The sequence below is a fragment of the Somniosus microcephalus genome, chromosome 2 (genome assembly GCF_052327205.1).
Source record: "Somniosus microcephalus isolate GS21.2 chromosome 2, FLI_Smic_1.0, whole genome shotgun sequence".
Taxonomy (NCBI): Eukaryota; Metazoa; Chordata; class Chondrichthyes; order Squaliformes; family Somniosidae; genus Somniosus; species Somniosus microcephalus.
In genome coordinates, this window is record NC_140988.1 from 24,185,227 (window position 1) to 24,213,048 (window position 27,822).

A 27,822-nucleotide genomic window follows, 5' to 3' on the forward strand; every position below is an offset into this window, starting at 1 on the left:
GTCAGCAACTGGAAATTCAAACAATTCCCAAATTAACACAAAACATGAACGAAATGTAGTAATAATATTTAATTATTCCAACCTGTCAAAAGGATTTTGTGCCGGTCCTGCTGCAGTCTTGTCTGTACACCCAAAGCTATCAACTAACATGGAAACAAGCTGTTAGAACTCATGAAAAGCAGACACAAAATAACAATGTTTCTCATAGTAAATAGGATACCTAAAGTACTGATAATCCGACTGCTCAAAACATTGATCTCCATACACCTGGGTCCTGGCAGTTCTGCAGACATTTGGTTATTGGGTGAACATTTGGGTGGATATTTTAATATTCAAAATCAGCGCTGGGAATTTTCTCAGGGGTTCTCTTAATCGGCTGCCGAAAAACCTTTAATAAGCGTGAGAAACATTTGCAATAATCTACCAAGCAAAAGGAATAGAGGAGCAGACATTGGGGTTATTCAAATTATAATTAGATGTTATGATAGGAGAGGTAATGTACTGAAGGGACATACTTCAATGGAACAGATAGGGTAATAGAGGGATGGACTTCAATGGAAAGGTTAGGGTACTAGAGGGATGGGCTTCAATGGAAGACATAGGGTACTAGAGGGGTTGGATTCAATAGAAGAGATAGGGTACTGGAGGGATGAGCTTCAATGTGAGAGATAGGGTACTAGAGGGGTCGGATTCAATAGAAGAGATAGGGTGCTAGAGGGATGAGCTTCAATGGGAGAGATAGGGTACTAGAGGGGTCGGATTCAATAGAAGAGATGGGTGCTAGAGGGATGAGCTTCAATGGGAAAGATAGGGTACTAGAGAGGTCGGATTCAATAGAAGAGATAGGGTGCTAGAGGGATGGGCTTCAATGGGAGAGATGGGGTACTAGAGGGATGGGCTTCAATGTGAGAGATAGGGTACTAGAGGGATGGGCTTCAATGGGAGAGATAGGGTACTAGAGGGGTCGGATTCAATAGAAGAGATAGGGTGCTAGAGGGATGGGCTTCAATGGGAGAGATAGGGTACTAGAGGGATGGGCTTCAATGGGAGAGCTAAGGTACTAGAGTGGTCAGATTCAATAGAAGAGATAGGGTGCTAGAGGGATGAGCTTCAATGGGAGAGATAGGGTACTAGAGGGGTCGGATTCAATAGAAGAGATGGGTGCTAGAGGGATGGGCTTCAATGGGAAAGATAGGGTACTAGAGGGGTGGGCTTCAATAGGAGAGATAGGGTACTAGAGGGATGGGCTCCAATGGGAGAGATAGGGTACTAGAGGGATGGGCTTCAGTGGGAGAGATAGGGTACTAGAGGGATGGGCTTCAGTGGGAGAGATAGGGTACTAGAGGGATGAGCTTCAATGGGAGAGATAGGGTACCAGAGGGATGGGCTTCAGTGGGAGAGATAGGGTACTAGATGAATGGGCTTCAATGGGAGAGTTAATGCACTAGAGGGCAAATATTCATGGTCAGCTTCCAGTATTATGAATGCCTCTGTTTGGGAGCTCATCATTTTGGGGGGAATGGGATCTAGCGTGCTGCTACAGGATTTAAAGGCGTGCAGCAGCTTAAAGGAAGCACCAGATCTAAAATGGTACAGATAACAGATTAAAAACGTATGCAGTGTCTGTGAGGTCTGCAGAGAGCCCCATGATGCAGTCATGAAGCTGCTGAAGTGCTTGTGCGAAAAGTTAGGCAGAGGAGCGAAGCACTGTTTGTGTCAGAACGAAACAGCCCCCCAGGAGAGCAGCACAGTTGAAGGGGCTGGCAAGCAAGGTTCCTAGCCAATCAAGTGCATTTGTTAAATCGGCCCCACAATACCTGTTGCAGTTCTAGAAAGGCCTGTATTTGAGTATTCTGTAACCCTTCTGGTTCTCACACTGTTTCTCACTGTTAATCTGACACTTACATCAGTAAACAATTCACTAGCTCAGTGGGACAATGTTTTCCAGAGGCTTCTTTCCCTGGTCATCTTGGAGGCTGCTGTGTTAAAAGGATAGATGTAAACGGATATCATGTAATTGGAATTACGGAGACATGGCTCCAGGGTGACCGAGGCTGGGAATTCAACATCTAGGGGTATTCAATATTCAGGAAGGACAGGCAAAAAGGAAAAGGAGGTGGGGTAGCATTGCTGGTTAAAGAGGAGATTAACACAATAGTAAGGAAGGATATTAGCTCTGATGATGTGGAATCTGTATGGGTAGAGCTGAGAAATACCAAGGGGCAGAAAACGGTAGTGGGAGTGGTATACAGACCCCCAAACAGTAATGCTGAGGTTGGGGATGGCATTAAATGGGAAATCAGAGATGTGTGCAATAAGGGCACAGCAGTTATCATGGGTGACTTTAATCTACATATAGATTGGGCTAACCAAATTAGTAACAATACTGTGGAGGAGGAATTCCTAGAGCGTATACGGGATGGTTTCCTGGACCAATATGTTGAGGAACCAACTAGAGATCAGGCCATCTTAGACTGAGTATTATGTAATGAGAAAGGATTAATTAGCAATGTTGTTGTGCGAGGCCCCTTGGGGAGGAGCGATCATGATATGATAGAATTCTTCATTAAGATGGAGAGTGAAGTAGTTGACTCAGAGACTAGGGTCCTAAATTTAAATAAAGGAAACTATGATGGTATGAGGCGCGAGTTGGCTAGGATGGATTGGGGAACGTTACTTAAAGGGTTGACTTTGGATAGGCAATGACAAACATTTAAAGATCGCATGAACTACAGAATTTGTTCATCCCTGTTTGGCATAAAAATAAAACAAAAAAGGTGACTCAACCGTGGCTAACAAGGGAAATTAGGGATAGCATAAGATCCAAGGAGAGGACATATAAATTGGCCAGAAAAAGCAGCAAAACTGAGGATTGGGAGCAGTTTAGGATTCAGCAAAGGAGGACAAAGGGATTAATTAAGAGGGGGAAAATAGAATATGAGAGTAAGCTTGCAGGGAACATAAAAACTGACTGTAAAAGCTTCTATAGATATGTGAAGAGAAAAAGATTGGTGAAGTCAAGCGTAGCTCCCTTGCAGTCAGAATCAGGGGAATTTATAATGGGGAACAAAGAAATGGCAGAACAATTAAATACATACTTTGGTTCTGTCTTCACAAAGGAGGACACAAATAACCTTCCAGAGATGTCGGGGAACATAGGTTCTAATGAAAGGGAGGAATTGAATGAAATCAGTAGTTGTAGGGAAATGGTGTTAGGGAAATTGATGGCATTGAAGGCCGATAAAGACCCAGGGCCTGATAAACTACATCCTAGGGTACTTAAGGAAGTGGCCCTAGAAATAGTAGATGCATTGCTGGTCATCTTCCAAAATTCTATAGACTCTGGAATAGTTCCCATGGATTGGAGGGTAGCTAATGTAACCCCACTATTTAAAAAAGGTGGTAGAGAGAAAACGGGAAATTATAGACTGGTAAGCCTGACATCGGTAGTGGGGAAAATGCTAGAGTCCATTATAAAAGATGTAATAGCAGAGCACTTGGAAAACAGTGACAGGATCGGACAAAGTCAACATGGGTTTACAAAAGGTAAATCATGCTTGACTAATCTACTGGAATTTTTTGAGGCTATAACTGGTAGAATAGATAAGGCAGAACCAGTGGATGTGGTGTATTTGGACTTTCAGAAGGCTTTTGATAAGGTCCCGCATAAGAAATTGGCGTGCAAAGTTAAAGCACATGGGATTGGGGGTAAGGTACTTACTTGGATAGAGAACTGGTTGGCAGACAGGAAGCAAAGAGTTTGAATAAACGGGTCTTTTTCCGAGTGGCAGGCAGTGACTAGTGGAGTACCGCAGGGATTGGTGCTAGGACCCCAGCTATTCACAATATATATTAATGACCTAGACGAGGGAACTAGATGTAATATCTCCAAGTTTGCAGATGACACAAAGCTGGGTGGGCGTGTGTGCTGTGAGGAGGATGCAGAGAAACTCCAGTATGATTTGGACAGGTTGGGTGACTGGGCAGATGCATGGCAGATGCAGTATAATGTGGATAAATGCGAGGTTATCCAATTTGGTGGCAAAAACAGGAAGACAAATTATTATCTGAATGGCAATAGATTGGGAAAAGGGGAAGTGCAACGAGACCTGGGTGTCCTTGTGCACCAGTCGCTGAAGGTAAGCATGCAGGTGCAGCAGGCGGTTAAGAAGGCAAATGGTATGTTGGCCTTCATAGCGAGAGGATTTGAGTATAGGAGCAAGGATGTCTTGCTGCAGTTGTACAAGGCCTTGGTGAGACCACATCTTGAGTATTGTGTGCAGTTTTGGTCGCCTTATCTGAGGAAGGATGTTCTTGCCATGGAGTGGGTGCAGCAAAGATTCACCAGACTGATACCTGGGATGGCAGGAATGATGTATGAAGAGAGATTGGGTCGATTAAGCTTATATTCGCTAGAGTTTAGAAGAATGAAAGGGGATCTCATTGAAACTTATAAAATTCTAACAGGACTAGACAGACTAGATGCAGGAAGGATGTTCCCGATGGCAGGGGAGTCCAGAACCAGGGGTCACAGTCTAAGGATAAGGGGTAAGCCATTTAGGACTGAGATGAGGAGGAATTTCTTCACCCAGAGAGTGATGAACCTGTGGAATTCTCTACCACAGAAGGCAGTTGAAGCCAACTTATTGGGCCAGAACTTCGGGTCCCCACGGGTGAGTACGCGCTGGGTACTCACGCGTAGGCCCAACGAAAGTGCCGGTTTCGTGCATGTACTGTGCATGCACAGGAAACCAGAACTTCCGTTCCCTTAAAGGAAGCGGTTCACAGGTCGAACTTTCGTTTTTTTGCAGGTTTCTCCGGGAGGGTAAGTCTCTAGGAGCTACGCTTTTAAAAAGCAGTTGCAAGGCCTGCTTTTAACAAGGTAATTGGTGAATTAAGTAAAATTAAAACATTTTTTCCACAGGTTTATTATTTTTAAATACTTTAAAGGTAAGTTTATTTTTAGCCCTGTTAGAAACTGTAATTAATATTTTCAAAAATTTAAATTATTGTTTAAAATTGTTATTTTATGTAATTTATAGTAATTTTAAAAATGTGATTTAAAAAAATGTATTTGAAGTTTTAGTTATGTTTTGCGGCTGAACTCTATTCATAAATTTGACAGGTCTTCCTGTCAAATCTATGAATAGAGATTCCCTGCTATGATTGGCTCTCCATGGCCCACGTGATCCCAGGGGATGCTTCGAACTAACTGCGCCCCTGGGATACGCAGCACTGCGCGCCGGCAGTTGGAGGAGGCCCAGGATCGGAATCCCATGCGGGCCCACAGCACAACGGCCGGCACGCTAGGTAAGTGCAGGTCGGAGGCTTGCACCCGCGGGAAGCCTCCGACCCGAATTTCTGGGCCATTAAATATATTCAAGAAGGAGTTAGATATATTTCTTAAGGCTAAAGGGATCAAGGGATATGGGGAGAAAGCAGGGACAGGGTACTGAATTTGGATGATCAGCCATGATCTTATTAAATGGCGGAACAGGCAAAAGGGGCCGAATGGCCTACTCCTGCTCCTATCTTCTATGTTCTATGTTTCTTACATCGAGTCTACGGCACAGAAACAGGCCATTCGGCCTAACTGGTCCATGCCAGTGTTTATGCTCCACACAAGCCTCCTCCCACCCCTCTTCATCTCACCCTATCAGCATATCCTTCTATTCCTTCCTCTCTGTCTCATGTGTTTATCTAGATTCCCCTTAATCTATGCTATTCACCTCAACCACTCCATGTGGTAGTGAGTTCCACATTCTAATCACTCTCTGGGTAAAGAAGTTTCTCCTGAATTCCCTGTTGGATTTATTAGTGATTATCTTATATTTATAGCCCACTTTTTCTAATATGAGTCGCTCCATCCAGTCCATTTAACCTTGTGTACGCCTGCTTTTCAGACATCATTTAGATTCAAGCCATGCCTGTCCTAATCAGTTTGAATACTCTTCCTAGTACCAGCTACATCATTGTACTCACCAGCATAGTTTGGTGTCAATGTCACACAATAATGCTTTTGAGAAGGATTCAACATTGCATCAGTGTCATGACTGTGAAATACCGTACGATGATATTATAGTATTACACAATGGAAATACAACCAGATTCATAGAATCATAGAATAGTACAGCACAGAAGGAGGCCATTCGGCCCATCGAGTCCATGCCATTAACTCTTTCGAAGAGCAATTCAAGCTATAAGTAGTTATATTGAAACATTGCTTAATTGCCATAATTGTGGCCTATAATTTAGTAAATATGTAAAATTGTTGCTGCAAAACTATCCTTTTTTGTCTCGTCCCACACTGGATGCATTCCACTTCTAGAAGTGAGATCATCATCAAGTAAAAATATTTCTACATTAATCCTAAATGGATTATTGAAGATAAATTTCAGATAGTACAAGGAATCTTTGGGAATCGGCCAAAATGGATCAAACTGAAAGCAAACTCACTGAGGCAAAATTACATCCACCTGCAAACTCCAACAACCCCAGACTGCACACATAGGATCATACCTGCCGTGATTTTAATATAAGATTTATTAAATAAGGAGTGAAGTAATTTTTTGTTACGTTGGGAAGATGGAAGATTCTTTTTTCCCCACACAGAGGGTTATTAGAATCACAAGTGGTCAATCAAGTGCAGACTAGAACATTACTTAAAGGGGAATTGACTATGGCCGCGATTATGCCGGCGCTCAGAGGGCGGGTTTGGAGGTGGGTCAGAAGTTAAAGTCATTTTGATAGACGATGGATTCCGAACCCGCTGTCATCCCGCCTCCAAACAACCTTCCCAAGTGTCGGGTCCCCGATTTGCGAAATGGACCCTGTAATGTATATACCTTTAAGTGGGGAACTATCTTTTACAGGTCATGTATACTGCAGTACCGGCAGTGACCACACCTGTATATAGCCCTGAGTAGTAATCTGTACAGATCAGTTCCACTGTGAGCCACGTTGAGTAAACACCCGTGGTACCGTTCTCCGCAGTCTGTGTCTTATACACAGACACAACATTGACGATGAGGCAAGTTCGAACCTACCTGCAACTCTGCATCACCTCCCGGGGATTCGTTCCTGGAGATCAGTGGATTGGAGGTCAAGGCCAGAGACTTGGGCGTCGACCACGGGCAACCGCCCAGTCATCCAGCAGAGACTCGAGAATTGCGGGGGAGGCTGTCGAGAGCCAGGCTTGGCTTTCCAGTCGAGGTGGTCCAGCGAAACGGGCTGGCAACAGGTAGTGCGCAGACCCTTCCCGGACAGCGGTGGGCTAGAGCCCGACCGAGCGGCACAGCAAAGGAACGAGCAGCGTCGACGGGGGAGAGAGAGAGAGGGCAGAGCGCACAGGGCACAGCCGGTGTTCAGGGGCCGAGCAGCGTCGGAGAGAGGGAGAGAGAGATGCGCAGAAACCCGCGAGGCGCCGCCATTGCCATGAGGACCGCCGAGAGCGGCGTTGACAGCAGCGCAGGAGAAGCGCGCAAAACCTACAGGGTGCCGCCATTGCCACGAGAACCGCCGGGAGCGGCGTTGGCAGCAGCGGGGGAGGAAGGAAAACGCGGGAGACGCCATTTTAAGCCATTGGGAGACGCCATTTTAAACCACACCCAAAATGACGAAGAGTGGCAGTATCACTGCATTTGACAATGAAGTCGAAGATTGGACTACATATGTCGAACGAATAGAGGTGTACTGCAAGGCAAATGAGGTGTCAGATGACAAGAAAGCGTCGGTATTGTTAAATTTAATGGGTGCAAAGACGTATGGTTTATTACGAAATCTAGTAACCCCAACGAAGCCAATGGAAAAGAGTTTTGAAGACATAGTAACGATACGAAAGGAACATTTAAACCCCACACCGCTGCTGATAGCAGAAAGATTCAAGTTTCACAAACGGAACCAGCATAAGGATGAAAGCAATGCTGATTATTTAACAGAACTGCGCAAACTATCGAAACACTGCCAGTTTGGAGCAGGACTGGCAGATACCTTAAGGGACAAGTTTGTGTGTGGGCTTCAAAGTGAAGGAACCCAGAAACGGCTTTTATCTGAAAAGGACCTTATGCTGGAAAAGGCTTTCAGCATTGCGGTATCATATGAAGCAGCAGCACGGGGCGCTGCAGAGATACAACAGAGACCGCAAGAATATGGCACAAACGAAATGTCATATGGAACAGAGAAGTGCTATCGCTGTGGCAGAACAACACACGACCAGAATGATTGCTGGTTCAAAGACAAAGTGTGCAGACAGTGTGGAAAAGTAGGACACATAGCACGCATCTGCAGGTCGGGAAAGAAAACCAGCAATAAGAAACCTACCAAAGAAAAGTACAAGAAGGTACATAAGATGACGGAGAATAGTTCAGACGAACAAAAGAGTGATAACGACTCCGAAAGCAGGGAACTGAGTTGTCTGAAACTACATAATGTGATCACAACGGAGGATCACCGAACCATTTGGGTCACTCTCAAGATAGCAGGAGTCCAGGTAAAGATGGAATTGGACACAGGTACAGTCCTAACAGTCATAAACCGACGGGACTACGAGCGGCTATTCTCACACATACCCTTGAGAGACACAAAAATTATTTTGAAGACGTACACGGGGCAAAAAGTCTACCCCAAAGGAAAAATAAGGGTGACCGTTATATATAACGGTAAGGAAACACCAAAACTAGACCTGTATGTATTACAAGATGGAGGACCACCATTACTGGGACGTGAATGGATCTGGAAAATACAACTGGATTGGCATTCCATACAGGCACTGACTGTGGCTGACAAAAAGGATGACGACGTTACACCTGGGCGACTGTCAAAGATCCTAACTGACGCGAAAGAAGTGTTCCAGCAAGGACTCGGAACACTAAAAGGCATGACAGCGACGATTAAAATTGAAGAAAACGCAAGCCCAAAATTTTTTAAGGCCAGACCTTATGCGATCCGCCCAGCCGTCGAAGCAGAGCTGGAGAGTCTGGAACGTTCAGGTGTACTGTCCAAGGTAGACTGGAGCAAGTGGGCTACACCCATCGTCCCTGTGCTGAAAAAGTCGTTGAGCAGCACGCCTGGGGAACCAAGGAAGGTTCGCATCTGTGGGGATTTTAAGGTAACAGTGAACCCGGTCCTTCACACCGTACAATATCCACTTCCGCGGATTGAAGATATTTTCGCCTCACTATCTGGAGGGAAACGCTTCACTAAGATTGATCTGGCCCAGGCGTATCTGCAAATGGAGGTAGAAGAAGCATCAAAAAAATACCTCACAATCAACACCCATAAAGGTCTCTACCAATACAACCGGCTGGTATTCGGGGTAGCATCAGCTCCGGCTATTTGGCAGAGGGCAATGGAACAAGTCCTGCAAGGGATCCCAGGGACCCAGTGTTATTTGGACGATACCCTGGTCACGGGCGAAAATGACAGTGATCACCTTGCCAACCTGGAGCAGGTGCTCACTAGATTGCAGGAATATGGGCTCCGAGCTAACCGCCCCAAATGCGAGTTTTTTAGAAAACAGATCTCGTATTGTGGCCATGTTATCGATAAAGAGGGGTTACATAAGTCCCCAGAGAAGATTGAGGCAGTAGTCAAGGCTCCAGCACCGGAAAATGTGTCACAACTGAGGTCGTTCCTCGGGCTGGTAAACTACTACCATAAGTTCTTGCCAAATTTGTTTACAATATTACACCCACTGAACACCCTACTTCAAACTGGGGTGCCATGGAAGTGGAGTGACGAATGTAGACGAGCTTTCCAGAAGAGCAAAACACTAATCACATCGAAAGAGGTATTGGCCCATTACAACCCAGCATTACCAATTCGGTTGGCATGTGATGCGTCACCCTACGGCATTGGAGCGGTGCTGTCGCACAAATTCTCGGACGGCTCAGAGAGGTCAATAGTCTTTGCGTCACGATCACTAACCTCAGTCGAGCGTAACTACGCCCAGATTGACAGGGAGGCCCTCAGCCTAGTGTGGGGAGTGAAAAAGTTCAATCACTATCTGCACGGGCAGAAATTCACCTTGCTGACGGATCACCAGCCTCTTGTCTCCATTTTTAATCCGAAGAAGGGCGTTCCGGTGATGACTGCGCAACGACTACAAAGATGGTCACTTTTTCTAGGGGCGCACCACTATGAGATTGAATATAAGGGCACGAAACAGCATGTAAATGCTGATGGGCTATCACGCCTGCCACTGCCTACTGCAGAGGAAGCACCAGCAGTGGATCCTGTCGAAATATTCCATTCAACCATAGTTGAATACCTACCGGTGACTAACGCTTGTATCGAAAAGGAAACCCGAAATGACCCGACACTGTCTCGGGTATATGATTTGACGGTGAAGGGATGGCCAGCACATGGCGACTCACTGTTGCCAGCATTCTCGACAAGGAGAGAACAGCTGTCAGTGTGCCGGGGGACCTTGATGTGTGGATCCCGAGTGGTAATTCCACCCAAGTTAAGGGATAGAGTGCTCAATGAGCTTCATGAGGGTCATCTGGGAGGGGTAAAAATGAAAAGCCTAGCCAGGGCTTATGTGTGGTGGCCGGGAATCGATAAACAAATCGAGGACCTGACCAAGAGTTGCTCAGGATGCCAGAAAGTCCAAAATGCACCACCACAGGCCCCTCTACACCCATGGGGGTGGCCCTCATCTCCATGGCAACGGGTGCATATTGATTTTGCTGGTCCATTCATGGACTCAATGTTTTTAATAGCTGTGGATGCGCACTCGAAATGGCCTGAGGTCATCAAAATGTCCTCCACCACCACGGAGAAAACTATTGCAGTCCTACGGACCATTTTTGCCAGGAATGGCTTGCCAGAACAGATTTGCTCCGACAACGGACCACAGTTTGTGTCCGAAGAGTTCCGGAGGTTCTTGAAAAAGAATGGGGTAAGGCATTACACATCCGCCCCGTATCATCCAGCCACAAATGGATTGGCTGAGAGGTTCGTATAAACCTTTAAGAAGGCAATAAAGGCTATGTACAATGACAACATTCCGCTGCAGCACAAGGTGGACAATTTCCTGTTCGCCTACCGGAATGCGACACATGCAGTCACCAACCAGGCCCCAGCCATGATGTTCTTTAACCGAAGGTTGAGATCTCGCCTGGATTTGCTCAGACCAAATGTACGAAGAGATGTTGAGAGTAAGCAATTCCAGCACATCCATGAGAAGCCAACAAGGAGTTTCAATGTAGGGCAACCAGTCTTGGCCCATAACTACTGAACAGAAAAATGGCAGCCAGGAACGATATGCACACGGCAGGGCCCACTAATGTACACAGTGGACGTTGGGGAGAGCATCGTGAGACGCCATGCTGACCAGATCCTAGTCACAGGAACAAGTCAACCCCATGCCTCGCCCATACGTACCTGGTGATGAACCCGACATACAGGTCGCATCTACCCCAGAAACAGTAGCATCGGAAGCTGATGAACCAACTGACGACAGGGGGCCAGAATCGCCTCCGCACCAAGAGCAAGACACTCGGGAAAGGCGCTATCCAGAAAGGATCAGGAAGCCTCCCCAAAGACTGAATATATAAATAGACTATTTTCAGCTAATGTTGCATGTTAAAAGTGTTAATTGTAATTAGTTTGATATTTAATTGTTAAATGAGTGTTATAGTACTGTTAATCTAAAAGGGGAGGAATTGTAATGTATATACCTTTAAGTGGGGAACTATCTTTTACAGCTCATGTATACTGCAGTACCGGCAGTGACCACACCTGTATATAGCCCTGAGTAGTAATCTGTACAGATCAGTTCCACTGTGAGCCACGTTGAGTAAACACCTGTTGTACCGTTCTCCGCAGTCTGTGTCTTATTATACACAGACACAACAGACCCGACAACTAGCGGCGGGAAACAGATTAAAGGCAATTAACTCCCTATTAACAGGTACCTGTGAGCAGTTTTCAGGGTCTTTTTTCATTTTCCAGCTTCTGGGTCGGGTTTTATGACGTCCAGACACCACGCCAGGTAAGTGTGGCGTGTTGTGAGTCTGGTCTGATGTTTGTGGAATGATGACAGCTGCAGAAGTGGTGTCAAGGATGCCATGTTGCACATGGTGAGTTTCAGAGCAAAGAAAATGTTGGTTACTGCATTTTTAATACATATACTGATTTCTTTAGCTTACACGTTTTTAAATCAAGCTGTATGTCCAGTGCCACCTCATTGGGAGAACCTCTCTCACCAGTGACAGATTGCTTCTGTCATCTCACTTGCAGCTGCCATCTATTCCAGCAACATCGGAGCCAATGAAACAATCAGACCTTGGTCCTCCGAATCCTTCCCCATTCATTCCCAACACCAACATCACCAACCTTCGCCGCCATCACCTGATGCTGCACTGGACACAGGGCATCAGCCCCTGACAAAATTGCTAGCCGGGAGTCCAGCGATGGCATCACCATGGCCAGACTTTCTTCACTTGATGCAGTAAACCCTGGCTGCCACATGATGCACCATGTTGACACCATCCCACAGCAGCACCGTAAAGCATCCCTTTAATGTCCAAGCCATTCCATGCACACACATCACTATAGCGGGGTGGGGGGGAGTTATGACTGAACAATCACTGGAACTCAGTAAGACACTTCTCAATGTGCGCTCAGATCTGTCCAATAAGGGGCACTTTTTGAAAAAGGCATTTCACTGTATGACAACACATTACCAGAAACTTCACATGGACATTGGCTAAACCTCTCAAGTGCCCACCCTTGTGTGTTGGTAGTTGGTATGTTTGCAGAAGAATGAGGGTGAGTGTGAGGGGTGGCTAGTGAGATGGGGAAGTGATAAAATAGATAGAGAGGGTTGGGTGGAGGTGCAAGGTAAGTTGGCGTCCTGGGGAGGTCTCTTCCGCCCTTGGAAGGGAAGAGAACCTCCCTGCATACTGTGACTCCCTCCATAAGCATATGGAGGAAGTCATTGGAGAGCCTGGGTGCAACAGTTCACCTTTGTGCAGTGATTCAGTGTTTTCAGCACCTCAATGCTGTCAAACACTGAAAAATCAACTGTCAAAATAAAATTGTACATGGTCCCTTTAAGGAAACTGGCAGATGATGAGTCATCAAATGACATCATCAGACCTGCTTCCTGTTAATTGGCCAGTAAGCCCGCAGGGCGGGCTTAACAAGGCCAATCAAGGGAAAATCACGTCTGTAGAGCGGAGGCAGCTGGGGGCAGGACTGGAACCCGGAAACCAGCTGATCCACACCGAGGAGAAAATCACAGCCTATGTATTTGAAAGGGAAGAATATGGGAGAAAAGGAAGAATACAGGGAAAGGGCAGGGAAATGGGCCTCGAGTAGATAGCTCCATTGAAGGGCTAGCACCAGCACAGGCCCAATGGGCTGAAAGACCTACTTTTGTGCTGTAATTTCTATGATTCTATGGAAAATTTCTGTCAAAAGGAGGGGGGGGGGATCTAATTCCTGCGTGGGAAACTAGCTGGGCAGGTGGGCAGTTCGCCGGGAGCGGCAGGAGGAGGCCATAGCTGTTTTTAAGGGTTGGGCCTAATTTACATCCCACCGGCCAACTGCCTGCCCGAAACAGCCAGGAAAAGGCAGCTGGCCAGTGGTTGGCTGGTTAAAATCACGTGGCCCAGAGGCTGCCCACTGACTGGAAGCTAAGTGGGGAGGGTTTTTTTTTGGCTGGGTGGGAAGGTGGGAAGGTGGGGGGGAGAGGGGGGAGCCCAAGGCAGCAGAGGCTCCTGTTCCTGCAGGCTCCACAAAGGAAAGTTTAACATTTACCCCTTTTGTGGACTCTTCAATCTTCAGAGCAGCTTTCACTGAGAGGGGCGGCTGGGAGAAGGGACCCTGCTCAGCCTGCGGTCAAAAGATGATCAGGGTTCGATTGACACAATAGGACCTTGGACTTTGATACATGTATAAGTCTTCTGCCTAATTTAGGTAGGTGTTTCATCCGCCATTGAAACAGTGGCGTTAAAATCCCTGCGGAGCAGGGGCAGAGTGACTAATTTAAGTGGATAATCCTCCCCGGATTCCACCAGGGCGGGTTAGGGGGTTGGGGTGGGGGTGGAGTTAAAATTCCCCCAACAGGTCCCCAACCAAGAGATGAACCTCTCTTCTCTTTCAAATGCTGTTGAAGTCATAGTGGATCTTTATATTCTACTTTTTCTTTTCCCCTTTGAATACCGTACTGGCTTTGGGGCAGTTCTAGAGACATGATGGAATAAATCAAAACAGTAAAACCCTGCCTGGTTCATATACAACTGCTTTTACCATCACAGCAAACTCTCCCAGGCTGCAGCTCCAGGTTTAAATTGTTCATTACCTTTTGCGTTTTTGCTCGAATGTTCTCCTTTAACGTCAGGACTTTTGTCTCCATATTTCGCAGTGATTCACACCCTGACTTCTCTATTAACTGTTCATTTTCCTTTTCCAAGAGGTTTAGTTTCAGCTGCTGGGTTTTAATTGTTTCAATGGAGTTCTATCAACAAAGCAATAGAGTTTGTGACACCGAATAACTCGTATCCATCGTTCTCAAGCCAGCCCTGAAACAGAACTCTCCACTGAGTTAGTACAGTAAATGCACACAACTACAACTTGTGAGAAACAGTCCATGCGATAAACTGAAAGCTCTGAGACCTGAAATTAAAATCAATGTAGCACTCAGTATTGACAAAAAATAATAGGAAAAAAGACAAAGTTGATGGGGTTGACTTAATGGGGTTTTGGTTGGGATCCATGTTAAGGATATTTGTCCTGCAACTCCATGTTTGAATCCCTCCAATCAGGTTTCTGCCCCTGCCACGGCACCGAAACAGCTCTCAACAAAGTCACAAATGACATCCTTTTTGACTGTGACAAAGGTAAACTATCCCTCCTCGTCCTTCTTGACTTGTCTGCAAGCTTTGACAGGGTTGACCACGCCATCCTTCTCCAATGCCTCGCCACCATCGTCCAGCTGGGTGGGGCTGCACTCACCTGGTTCCATTCTTATCTATCTAATCATAACCAGAGAATCACCTGCAACGGCTTCTCTTCCCACTCCCACATCGTTACCTCTGGCATCCCCCAAGGATCTATCCTTGGCCCACTCCTATTTCTCATCTACATGCTGCCGCTTGGCGACATCATCCAAAAACACAGCGTCAGTTTCCACATGTACGCTGACGACACCCAGCTCTACCTCACTACCTCTTCTCTCGACCCCTCCACAGTGTCTAAATTGTCAGACTGCTTGTCCGACATCCAGTTCTGGATGAGCAGAAATTTTCTCCAATTAAGTATTGGGAAGACCGAAGACATTGGGGTAGATTTTCCCGAAGCTGTCGGGAAGAAGGCGGGACTACAACTTTCGGGTTTTAGACCCGCCTACATCGACGTTCGGCCAATCCGCGTGATTATCCCTTGATTGACCTTGTTGAGCCCGCCCAGCAGGCTCAGCAGGCCAATTAAGGGTAACCCGGCAACAGGTGACGTCACAGACTGAAATTTCATCTGTGACAGATGAAATATCAGTGTTTCACAGCTGTATGAAGCACTGACAGTCTGAGTTCTAAGCTGAGTCCTTCTCCACAGACTCAGTTAGAACTCTTACCGGCACTCAAAGCTGAAGGCTGTCACTTTTCACAGATCGCAGCCGTTCAGCTTTAAGTTCCGGCTGAGTGATGCGCTCCCGACGGCTACAGGAAGAAAGGCTGTTAAGGTAAGTACAGGTAAGTAAAAGTTCTTTACACACTTTAGACACACCAAACACACTTACCTTTGCACTCATGCACCCATCACTCACCTGAACACCGACATCGCGACCCCTCCAACTCCTTCAACCTGACGGCCCGCCTGCTCTAACCTGGCGTGGTTTGGAGCCGTCGGGAATCCCACACGACACCCCTCAAAATAGGGATTAGGCTAAAAGCTGCCTGTTAACTACCTGTTAACAGGCAGTTAATTGGCACTAATCCCTTCCCGCCTGGTTTCGGCGGGTCCCAGTGCGGGGCGGGTACCCACCGCCCCGAAAGTTGCGTGGGGTGGGGTTTTGGGCGGGATGGTATCGGGACCCCCAAATTAGGGATTTTCACCCCCCACATGCCTGAATCCCTGCCTGATGGCTCCAGGAAAATCTAGCCCATTGTTTTCGGTCCCCGTCATAAACTCCGTTCCCTAGCCACTGACTCCATCACTCTCCCTAACATCTGTCTGAGGCTGAACCACACTGTTCTCAAACTTGGTGTCATATTTGACCCTGAAATGAGCTTCCGACCACATATTCGCAGCATAACTAAGACTGCCTATTTCCACCTCCGTAACATCGCCCGTCTCCGCCCTTGCCTCAGCTCATCCGCTGCTGAAACCCTCATCCATGCCTTTGTTACCTCGAGACTTGACTATTCCAACGCACTCCTGGCTGGCCTCTCACATTCTACCCTATGTAAACTTGAGATCATCCAAAACTCTGCTGCCCGTGTCCTAACTCGCACCAAGTCCCGTTCGCCCATCACCCCTGTGCTCACTGACCTACATTGGCTCCCGGTTAAGCAACGCCTCAGTTTCAAAATTCTCATCCTTGTTTTCAAATCACTCCATGGCCTCGCCCCTCCCTATCTCTGTAATCTCCTTCAGCCCCACAACTTCCCGATATATCTGCGCTCCTCTAATTCTGCCCTCTTGAGCATCCCCGACTATAATCACTCAACCATTGGCGGTCGTGCCTTCTGTTGCCTAGGCCCTAAGCTCTGGAATTCCCTGCCTAAACCTCTCCGCCTCACTACCTTTCTTTCCTCCTTTAAGACGCTCCTTAAAACCTACCTCTTTGACCAAGCTTTTGGTCACCTGCCCTAATTTCTCCTTATGTGGCTCGGTGTCAAATTTTTTGTCTTATAATACTCCTGTGAAGCGCCTTGAGACATTTTACTACATTAATAATATATAAATACAAGTTGTTGTTGTTAGTCCCTTCCAAACTATCCAAATACATGAAAACCAGTGATTTGCAATAAAATGTAGAATGGATGTACACTAAATAGAACAGAACTCTATAATGTGGTCAGTAGCACAAGGATTTACCACATATAAATATGGAAACAGGTATCATTTTGGGGTCTGGGACCACCCATTTTCCAGGTAAGGGTGAGTACACACATTCAAGCCGGGGCGGAAAATAAGAAAAAAATTATCTTGACCTTGGTTGCAAAGCAGTAAGTGTGGAGATCTGTCCCACTGGGGGTAAGACTCATTTCATTTAGAGAAAAATGACATCTATATATTTGGAGCAGTGTTGTACTGAAGTTAAAGAGTTGGGCATTAACTGGAGTACATGACATAAATTGGAAAACTGGCCGCAAGTGGTAATTATTGTAGAATCATCCACAATTCACATTGGCGCAAATGACTTCCTCAAATGTACCAAACTGACATACAAGAATGATTCTTACCTAAAGAACCTCAGCTACTCAGATAGGCTCAATGACTCAGCATAGATTTAGAGGTGACCTGATAGAGGTCTTTAAAATAATTATAGGGCTGGATAGAGTCCCTATTGAGGAATTATTCCATGTTTAACAGATTGGGGAGGACCAGGAGATACAAGTTTAAACTATGTTTAGTGTAGGAATAGACTGGATGTTGGACGGTTCTTCTTTTCCCAGAGAGTAGTGAGCCTCTGGAATACATTGCCGCTGGTGCGGTGGGTGCTGACTCTCTGCCTTCAAGAGGGGGCTGGACCGGTTCCTGACTGGGGCGGAGATCGTATCATATAGACGGTTTTATAGGTAATACTTGGTCCGTGTGATCTCCTGGACTGGTTTCGATCGCCTGAGGGGGTCGGAGAGGAATTTTATGGAGTATTTTTCCCCTTATTAGCCCTGGGTTTTTTCTTTGATCGCCTCTTCCAAGAGATAACGTGGCTGCAAGGATGCATGTGTGAGGAGGTGAGGTGGGTGTGGGGGCTGGGTAGGGGGCTGGGGTAGGAGTGTTTAGCCAAGATGGTGCAGCAGTGGTGTGGGGTAGGCTTGATGGACCAGCTGGTCTCTTCCTGCCTGTCATTTCCGTATGTTCCTATATATGGTAGACTGTGATTCACGCTATTTTAATGGCTGACATACTCTTTCTACCTGGCAATTTTGAATTCAGAGCACATACAGACAGTTATAAATAATGATCAGAATCAACAAAAAATTCACTAAAACTTTCTGCCACAGTCTGTTTGTATTTATTAGACTTTAATGATTTGACACCCTGGGGCCTAAATTTAACATAGTTGTGCCCATTTTAGAGGCCTAAAACAGACGCAACAATAACCAATTTAGCCGTGCAGAGGACCCTGCCTGATCTGCACGGAAGTTCGGGCCACTGCTAAATCAGTCAGGGCCTGTTTTTAGGTGGTCTCCCGAAATCGGAACAGGTCTCATTTCAATACTGATACAGGTTTCATTTCAGGCCTGGACACCTAAATCTGTTTGCCCTAGTCAGGACTGGAGAAGCACAAGTTCCATCTGGCATTTCCGGGTCTTGAGCAGCCGAAGCGGTGGTCCTTAAAGGAACAGCTGCAGGCCGCATAAAAAAGGGTCCAAAAATGTGAAAAAAAATTGTTTAGTATTTTGTGCAGTTGGAAGAAGCAGGAGTTCTCCTCCTAGCGCCACAAAACAATGGTGGGCCGCTACTGGCCTTCCCTTCCCCCACTCCTGGCCGCTTCCCTCCCATTTCTGGACTTATCCCTGGGCCTCGGCGTGGGCCGAAACTCGTACGGCCGACAGGTGAGCTGTGACCTAACGCCTCATTGGTGTCTGCAGCTCGTCTGATTTATTCTGATGAGACCCGAGGACGAATTTACCTTGCTTCTCGGGCTTCTCCGTTCCACTGCACCATTGCTGTTCACCGCTGGGACTGCGCCAAGTTTGGGAACGCTAAGGAATTTTGGCCCCTCTGCTGCCTGCTGTTCACCTGGTTATTGCATTCGCTTTTTCGAATGGACATTGACGTAAGAAAACTACGAGGCACTTGGTCTAAACGTTAAACAAATCTTTAATCAACTGTTTTACAACATGGCGGTCTAGTTGTGTTCTTCACCAGTTCCTGTTAAGAATGTCCTGTGCAAGCTGGGCCTGTGCCCGAGTATTTATACTCTCCCTGGACAGCGCCACCCATAGGCTGCTCGGTATTATTTCATAAGTCTTTCTTTCATGAATGACTGATTCATGTCAGACATCTTTTCTGAGTTTGCGCTGCTGGTGAGAAGACTGGGCAACTACCCGTGTAGGAGATGGCAGGTGTTCTGGAATTAAAAGTCGGTGGATCTGCACCTGGACAACTGGTGGGCGAAGCTCCTCACCCACCACACAAACCAGAAAATTGGCCCCTATGGCTGAGGAATCTCACTCTCTTCGAACACTTTTGTGTTCACAGATAGCCCGTGAGTTCAGCGTCTCCCATCTTTTAGAAGTTGGTGCAGTCAGCCTGTCTTTCTGGAGCAATAGGTTGTCTTACATAAGAAATAGGAGCAGGAGTAGGTCATACGGCCCCTCGAGCCTGCTCCGCCATTCAGTAAGATCATGGCTGATCATCGACCTCAACTCCACTTTCCCGCCCGATCCACATATCCCTTGATTCCCCATGAGTCCAAAAATCTATCTATCTCAACCTTGAATATACTCAAAGACTCAGCATTCACAGCCCTCTGGGGCAGAGAATTCCAAAGATCGGTTAGATGTAGAGCACATGTGGGGGTTCCAAAATTAGGGGTCATCAATATAAGATAGTCATTAATAAATCCAATAAGGGATTCAGGAGAAACCTCTTTACCCAGGGTGTGTTTAGAATGTAGAGCTTGCTGGCACATGGAGTAGTTGAGATGAATAGCAGAGTGCCTTTAAGGGGAAGCTAGATAAATACATGAGGGAGAAAGGAATAGAAGGATATGATAGGGTGAGGTGAAGTAAGGTGGGAGGAGGTTCGTGTGGAGCATGAACACTGGCATGGACCTGTTGGGCTGAATGGACTGTTTCTGTGCTGTAAATACTATGTAATTCTATGTAATTCACAATCCTCTGAGTGAAGAAATTCTTCCTCATCTCAGTCTTAAATGGCCTACCCCTTATCCTGAGACTACGCTCCCTAGTTCTAGACACTCCAGCCAGGGGAAACAACCTCTCAGCATCTACCCTGTCAATCGCCTTCAGAATCTTCTTTGTTTCCATGAGATCACCTCTCATTCTTCTAAACTCCAGAGAGTATCGGCCCATTCTATACAATCTCTCATCAGAGGACAGCCCTCCCATCCCAGGAATCAATCCAGTGAACCTTCGTTGCACCGCCTCCAAGGCCAGTATATCCTTCCTTAGATAAGGAAACCGGGGATCGGGTGTCTTGCACACTTCATCATCATACACTTTCTTGTCACCAGCAAAGTTAGTTAAAAATTCCGGTGCAACTTCAATGTGCCTGGATGGCATTACTTTGTGATTTTAACAGAGGCACCAGCTTAACATTTCAGTTAAAATCATAGATAAAAAAGAGTGTTGTACGAAAGTGTTAAGTGTCCACACAGTCATTTCTCAACTAATATCTTGCTGGATGAATTACTTTATCTGATTGGTGATTATAAAAATATTCAACTTCTGACATATTTACAATGTGATTTGCTAACCTTAATTAATTGTAGCCTGCTTATCCAATCAGCTGATAAGATGCCTTCAGGGCAATCCATACTTTGGGAGAGTGTCTGATAAGCCTTCCTCAAGTGGTGTAGGTCAATGATCAGGACTGTGAGCTGTTGAACAGTACAGAAAATATCAGCCTGAGCCATGCTCTTCCTCTCATGGGCCCAGCCCCGTCTTATTGTTGATGCTGCACTCCCACCATTTTAGGGGAAAAAAAATCACACAAAGCTGCCAACTGTCCGTGTTTTGCATGGGCAGCCAACGTTTTTACAGTGTTGGTCATGCATTTGCTTCTGCTGAGAAGAGTCTGTGTTTTTACTGCCTGGGGAGAGTCACCCCAGAATGCCATAAAAGCCGCGATTTTAACCGGGACTGGGGATCGGGTGGGTGGTGGGTGAGGAGAGCGCCAAAGGCTCCTGACCTAGGCCTAAACTCCTGGGCCTCAACTGCATGTCCCTGGTCAGCTGTGCACCCGAAATGGGCATGAAACGGCAGCTCATTGGTGGGTGGGTGCAGAAATTTGGGCAGCAGGAGGCCTCTAGCTGCCAGCAAAGGGACAATCTCCGGCGACAAGGTAAATCACAGGGAGGGGGTTTTGGGAGGGTCTCGCTGGAGGGAAGGCGGGGGGGAGGCTGAGGCAGGGTAGGCCAAAATTTTCCTTGTGGGGCCAGGAGGAGCAGGAGTGGCCTAGGCCATTGTAACTCCCGGGCCTCATTTTAATTCTTCAGATTTGTATCCTGCACAAAGACGTCAAGACCAGCGGGAATTGGGGCGGGAGCTGGACCTCACCAGAGGCCCAAGAGATCACTCCTCGGCGTAAGGTAAGTGCTGGGGGAGTTGCAAAGCCAATGCTGGTCGGGAGGAGGGAGAGGCACGATCGCGGCACGGGAGGCCCAAGGATTCTTTGTAATAATTTAAAACAATCAAGTTACCTTGGCCTCCTCTGGTCATGCGGCTGCCGCACGCCAAGTTTCACTGGCAGCTTTAGGCCCGTTACAGAAACTGCTCGATCCTGGTAGCTTCCATAATGGGCAGCTGATCTGCAGCACCAGATTTACGTACAAGCAGCAAGTTGAAAGACTACACCGATGTCTGACAGATTGTACCTTCAGCCTGTCTGCTGAAGATGGGGAGAGTCACGTGGTGGCATGTGGGACATTTCAGCATGCTGGCATACAGTGCTGAGGGTTCTCTGTTCCACCCTGTGTTTCGCTTTCATTTACGTAGATATTAGGCTGCTGAAAGCCCACTTCAGACCGCAGGGAATATGAGGTCTGCTTACAAGAGTGGTTAGTGACGTTGAACCTGAGGAGAATATCTAGCGTAATGCCTCCAAAAACGTAACAGTTGTTTGCATTACATTTCGGTGAGACAGTGCTGGTCCAACACCTATTAGCAATTGAGACTCATACCTGGTTGACCTTTAACTGGTTGTCATGTTTGAGGTGAATGTTCTTTTTCAGAAGATGTAGAAGTAGTTTTCTGTTCTGTTCACTTGATACTTCAAGGTCCTAATTGTAATAAAGAGATGTCTCAGGCAGCTTTACAGGGCAGTGGAAAGTATGTGGATATCTAACAGCCGTCGTGGGTGGGGGGAGAGCAAGAATGTCAGGAGGTGGCAAAACCATGGTGGAAGAACATTCATTTTTGAAGGCAAGGCAAAGTTGCTGAAAGAGGGAGTTCCAGGGTTTGGGGGAAAGGTGGCTGAAGGTGTGGCCACTGATGATGGAGCAGGGGAACATGGACCGAGGAGAAGGTTGTCCTTGGAGGGCCGGAGGGTGCAAACAGAGACATAGGGTTGGAGGAGATCATGGAGGTAAGGAGGGGCGAGAGTGTGGAAAGAGTCAACCTCTTTTCCCACAATTCTGACTACGTACATCCCACATTTTCTGTACCTCAGCCTCTCCAGTACTGATTATCCCAAATCTTACTTCATAAGTATTAAGTCCATTTTCTCACCTTTACTTCAGTTGTCTGCATTCCCAGCTTGCAGACTGCCTGGTCTCTTTCATTCTCCAGCTTTAGATTTAGCTTCACAAAACCTAAAATCATGAAATTAGCTTAGGATTTATTTTCAAATGACCAGAGTGCCAGTCATGTTAATGGAACAGAACATCTCAAACAATCATGACATGGCAAACCCACTCCAGTAATTAGGAAAGTCGTGATCTTTGGTATCAGGATTGTGCTGATACATTGTTGGAGGCTGAGATTTGTATGTCAAGTTTTCTGGCAGCCGGTTCTAATATTGTAAATAGGACAAATTTTTTTAAACTCGTCATTAGTTGAACAAATGAAAACTTGGGGTTATCATTGTAAAATATATCCATAGTTTAATCTCATTAATGAATGATGCATCTCTTCTCTTAAAGAACCGATAGAATGGATGATGCAATGGCGGCCACCCAATGTACTGAAGTGTGCTTTTTATTCATTAAAATAAGCTACCGAAAATGGAAAGAGGAAACGGATCTTTTTTTTATATTCGTTCACGGGATGTGGGTGTCGCTGGCAAGGCCAGCATTTATTGCCCATCCCTAATTGCCCTTGAGAAGGTGGTGGTGAGCCGCCTTCTTGAACCACTGCAGTCCGTGTGGTGAAGGCGCTCCCACAATGCTGTTAGGGAGGGAGTTCCAGGATTTTGACCCAGCAACGATGAAGGAACGGCGATATATTTTCAAGTCAGGATGGTGTGTGACTTGGAGGGGATCTTGGAGGTGGTGGTGTTCCCATGCACCTGCTGCCCTTGTCCTTCTAGGTGAAGGAGGTCGCGGGTTTGGGAGGTGCTGCCGAAGAAGCCTTGGTGAGTTGCTGCAGTGCATCTTGTAAATGGTACACACTGCAGCCACGGTGCGCCGGTGTTGGAGAGAGTGAATGTTAAAGGTGGTGGATGGGGTGCCAATCAAGCGGGCTGCTTTGTCCTGGATTGTGTCGAGCTTCATGAGTGTTGTTGGAGCTGCACTCATCCAGCCAAGTGGAGAGTATTCCATCACACTCCTTACTTGTGCCTTGTAGATGGTGGAAAGGCTTATTAAAATAAGCTACTGAAAATAGAAAGAAAGAGGGAACTGAGCTATTTGTAATTATCGTTATACTATACCTTCTATATTCTCTAATAATTTTTCAAATTGCAGGTTTACGCTGTTCTGGGATTTGGTCAGATCTAGACTTTGCTGTTGCAACCTATTTAAAACAAGTGCAATACATTAATGGGACAAGAAAAAGTTTATTTTCAGAAGCAAATCAATAGTGTTATAAACAACCAGGGAGGTTAGTTCAAGCCCAGACAATGTGCAATACTTTAATTTTATGATGCGCTGCAGGAACCAAAGCCAAGCACTGCCGTGCAGAGCAGCAAACACTGCCAATTCCTCCTGGAAATGCATTTTCATATCAGTCATGGAGAGCACTGATGATGGAACCCAAGCAATCTGAGACCTTCCCTCCTACCAAGCGACGGTGAAGATAACCAAGATAAGATATTCATACTGTAGAACCCAACATCAACAGAAGGATTCGTACTTTTTTTATTGTATGTTGAATGTTGAATGTATGTTGAATGTTTAAATGTCTTAATCTAAATCTTAATCTAAATGTACACTCTCAGGAGCCGCAAGTCTACATTTCGTTGTACTGCACTTGTGCACTAACAATGACAATAAAAGTTGATTTGATTTGATTTGATTTGATTTGATTTGAGTTCACATCCCTTCGTTGCAGTTTGAGAATTTGAATTCAGTTAAAGAATCATAGAATGGTTACAGCACAGAAGAAGGCCATTCAGCCCGTCGAGCCCGTGCTGGCTTTCTGCAAGAGCACTTCAGCTAGTCCCACTCCCCCGCCCTATCCCCGTAGTCCTGCAAATTTTTTTATTCAGGTACTTATCCAACTCCCTTTTGAAAGCTGTGATTGAGTCTGCCTCCACCCACCTTTTCAGGCATTGCATTCCAGATCCTAACCACTCGCTGAGTAAATTTTTTTTCCCTCATCTCGCCTTTGGTTCTTCTGCCAATCTTAAAATGTGTCCTCTGGTTCTCGACCCTTCTGGCAATGGGAACAGTTTCCCTCTATCTACTCTATCCAGACCCCTCATGATTTTGAACACCTCTATCAAATCTCCTCTCAATCTTCTCTGCTCTAAGGAGAACAACCCCAGCTTTTCCAGTATATCCACACAACGGAAGTCCCTCACCCCTGGAATCATTCTAGTAAATCTTTTCTGCACCCTCTCTCAGGCCTTCACACAATTCCTAAAGTGCGGTGCCCAGAATTGGGCACAATACTCCAGTTGAGGCCGAACCAGTATTTTATAAAGGTTCATCATAACTCCCACGCTTTTGTACTCTATGGGCAGGATTTTCATTGAGCCATGGAGGCGGGATTGAAGGCGTGTGGGGGGTTAAAATCTTGAAATCGGGGGGCACGAACCCATCCTGCCCTCAACCCACCTCCATGCCAGTTTCAAAGGAGGCGGATACCCGACCTGTGCTGGGACCCGCCTCCCTGAGGCGGGAAGGGGATTAGTGCCAATTAACTGCCTGTTAACAGGTAGTTAACAGGCAGTTTTTAGCCTAATCCCTATTTTTATTGGTGAAGTGTGGGATTCCCGACGGCTCCAAACCATGCCAAGTTAGCGAGGCGGGCCGTTGGGATGAAGGGCTTGGAGGGGTCGAGATGTCCAGTGTTCAGGTGAGTGATGGGTGCATGAGTGCAGAGGTAAGTGTGTTTGGTGTGTGTAAAGTGTTTAAAGAAGTTTTACCTACATGTACTTACCTTTACAGCCTTCCTTCCTTCAGGTCTCGGGAGTCCCTCATCTCACCGGCACAGAAAGCAGAATGGCCGCGATCTGTCAAAAATTGCAGCATTCAGCTTTCTGTTCCGGAGAGATCTCTAAATATCCTGAGAGGAAGGAATTAACTTGGAGTACAGATTGTCAGTGTTTGACAGCTTCAAACAGCTGTCGAATGCTGATATTTCATCTGTCAAAAGCTCTGTGACGTCACCTGTTGCCGGGTGGCCCTTAATTGGCCTGCTGAGCCCGCTGGGTGGGCTCAACAAGGTCAATCAAGTGGAAATCGCGTGGGTTGGCCACAACTCGATGGAGGCGGGACTACAACCCCGAAAGTTGTAGTCCCGCCTCCTACCCGCCTCCTCAATGAAAATCCAACCCTGTACCTCTACCGAGTTTTGCGGAGCTCTGGCAGCAAGAAGGGATGGACAATGGGGTGGTAGGAGAACGCCAGCAGGTCCCGCTAGGCAGGCGGGGACCAGGGCCAGTGTACCCACTCCGACAACGGAGGTACGGTCAGCCCATGAACGATAATGACCCAGGGGCTGTTCAGCATACCTATCTGGTACCCTATGATACCCAACAGCTCAGAGGCTTGGTGAAACATATTCCCCTGCTCTCCGAAAAGGGAGACCCCTCAGTGCACTTCCAAGGGATAGAACAGGCAGCCTGTGTTAACGTCTGTGATGACGAAGAGAAAGCCAAAATGTTGCTTTTCTCTGTGGACAGTAAGCTCTATCAGACCCTTTCACATGAGGCTAAGAGAGGGTAGAAGGGTTTTGAGGACCTAAAGGAGGGAATACTGGAAGCCATGGGTGCGAACGACGGCAATCCGTTCGATCGCATAGGGAAAACACTGCAGAAGGAAGGGGAGACCCCACAGGCATTTGCAGACAGGCTGTGGCCAGTCTACAACAGCGCGTGTACAGGGGGACAAAATAGGGCACAACTGAACCAGCAGCAGCGGACCCAATGGCTTCGTTGCCTGGTGTCCAATTGCCTTCCCCAGATAAAAGCAAAGGCTGATACTTGGTTTGACCACCGAGACCCCCTAGCAACCGAAGAGACTGTAATCCGGCAGTTCACGGTAACATATAGGAACGGTAGGAATAGTGGGACGCCCCAGCAAAAGGATAAGGTCCACGAGGTTAAACCTGGGGCCCAATACAAGAAAGAGTGGCGCCAGGAGGGGAGCCGTCCCTCCCAGAACAAGGTCACTTATTACAGGTGCGGGGAGGAGGGCTGCTGGCGCAGGGATTGTAAAAAGCCTGGGAGAGACGATAAAGCCAGGACCCCTGCAGCCCCAACTCAGAAGGCAGAGACAGAAACTCCTCCTGATACAGTTGAGTCCGTCATGGAGTCGATAAAAATCTTTCCTCAGGGCCAATCAGGGAAAGGTAGCAGCCATCAGTGGTGCTGCAGCCCCCTCGCCCACCTCTGCCTCCCCACAATGACTGGAGCCCGCGCAGCCTGTCCGTCTGTGTAATCTCCGGTACGATGAATGGAAGAGACCGCTCATACAGATGGAGGTAGAGAAGGTTACAGGGACGTATCTATTGGATACGGGGGCATCATGCACCGTGATCCATATGGATAATCCCACCACCTCACCTCTGTCTGACGGGGTTCCATACATACTATCGGGATTCACCGGTCAGGAGCAGGCGGGGGTGTACTCCAGACCCCTCTCAGTCCGTCTGGGCACGCTCCAAACTAAGTGGGCGTGCATCCTAGCAAAGTGGAATAAGGAGGGAGGAAAGGGGATCCTAGGAGCCAACTTCCTGGTGGGCCACGGGATCCTCGTGGATCTCCGCAACCATTGCCTTTGGGGGGTTAACACAGACAGGGAAGAAGGTGTAGTGGTCATCCCGGGCAAGGAGGGTAAGGGGACCTTGTGTACTGTGAAGCCCAAAGAAGGTTACGACCTCGGGCTCATGGTAAATGGTGTCCCGGAGGCACTGCAGGCAGTCGTGCAGGCAAACCTCACAGCGTTTGCCACCCATAAACACGACTGCGGGAGGATCACAGGGTTTGAGGTTAAAATAGATGGGGACCCCATGGCCCGACCACAGAAGCAGTACAATTTCCCCAAGGAGGCAGAACCCGACATGGAGGCAGCCATCACCTCCTTAGTTAAACAGGGAGTGTTGAGGCCCATAGCCACTCATGTTAATTCTCCACTTTGGCCGGTTAGGAAACCGGACAATTCATGGAGAGCCACGGTGGACTATCGGGTGCTCAACAGCAATATCTCCGCGTGTGCCCCCACAGTAGAAGCAGTGGCCAATCTTATTAGCAGCATTCCAGCATCCGCGAACACATTCACGGTGCTGGACATTTCGAATGGGTTCTGGTCCATCCCTTTAAAACGGGAGGACCAATATAAGTTTGCCTTCA

At 47.0% G+C, this 27,822-nt stretch overlaps 1 protein-coding gene across 3 annotated transcripts in view; it reads right to left on the bottom strand.

Annotated features, from left to right (window-relative positions):
* The window catches only part of LOC147122604 (homeodomain-only protein-like), a 174,556-nt gene that overhangs the window by 70,170 nt on the left and 76,564 nt on the right, over positions 1 to 27,822 (bottom strand). Inside the window, exons 11-16 of one of the 3 annotated variants that reach the window (XR_015080951.1) lie at positions 23,737 to 23,819; positions 22,596 to 22,678; positions 22,049 to 22,147; positions 20,624 to 20,746; positions 11,919 to 14,467; positions 83 to 143 (exon numbers count right to left, since the gene is read on the bottom strand). Coding sequence is in view for 2 of the 3 variants with exons in the window: in XM_086007521.1 (XP_085863647.1) it covers positions 83 to 143; positions 14,312 to 14,467; positions 20,624 to 20,746; positions 22,049 to 22,147; positions 22,596 to 22,678; positions 23,737 to 23,819 (605 nt within the window). In the remaining variant the exon portion in view is untranslated. The remainder of the gene's footprint in view (positions 1 to 82; positions 144 to 11,918; positions 14,468 to 20,623; positions 20,747 to 22,048; positions 22,148 to 22,595; positions 22,679 to 23,736; positions 23,820 to 27,822) is intronic. The other 2 variants (XM_086007521.1, XM_086007569.1) reach the window with 2 other exon arrangements.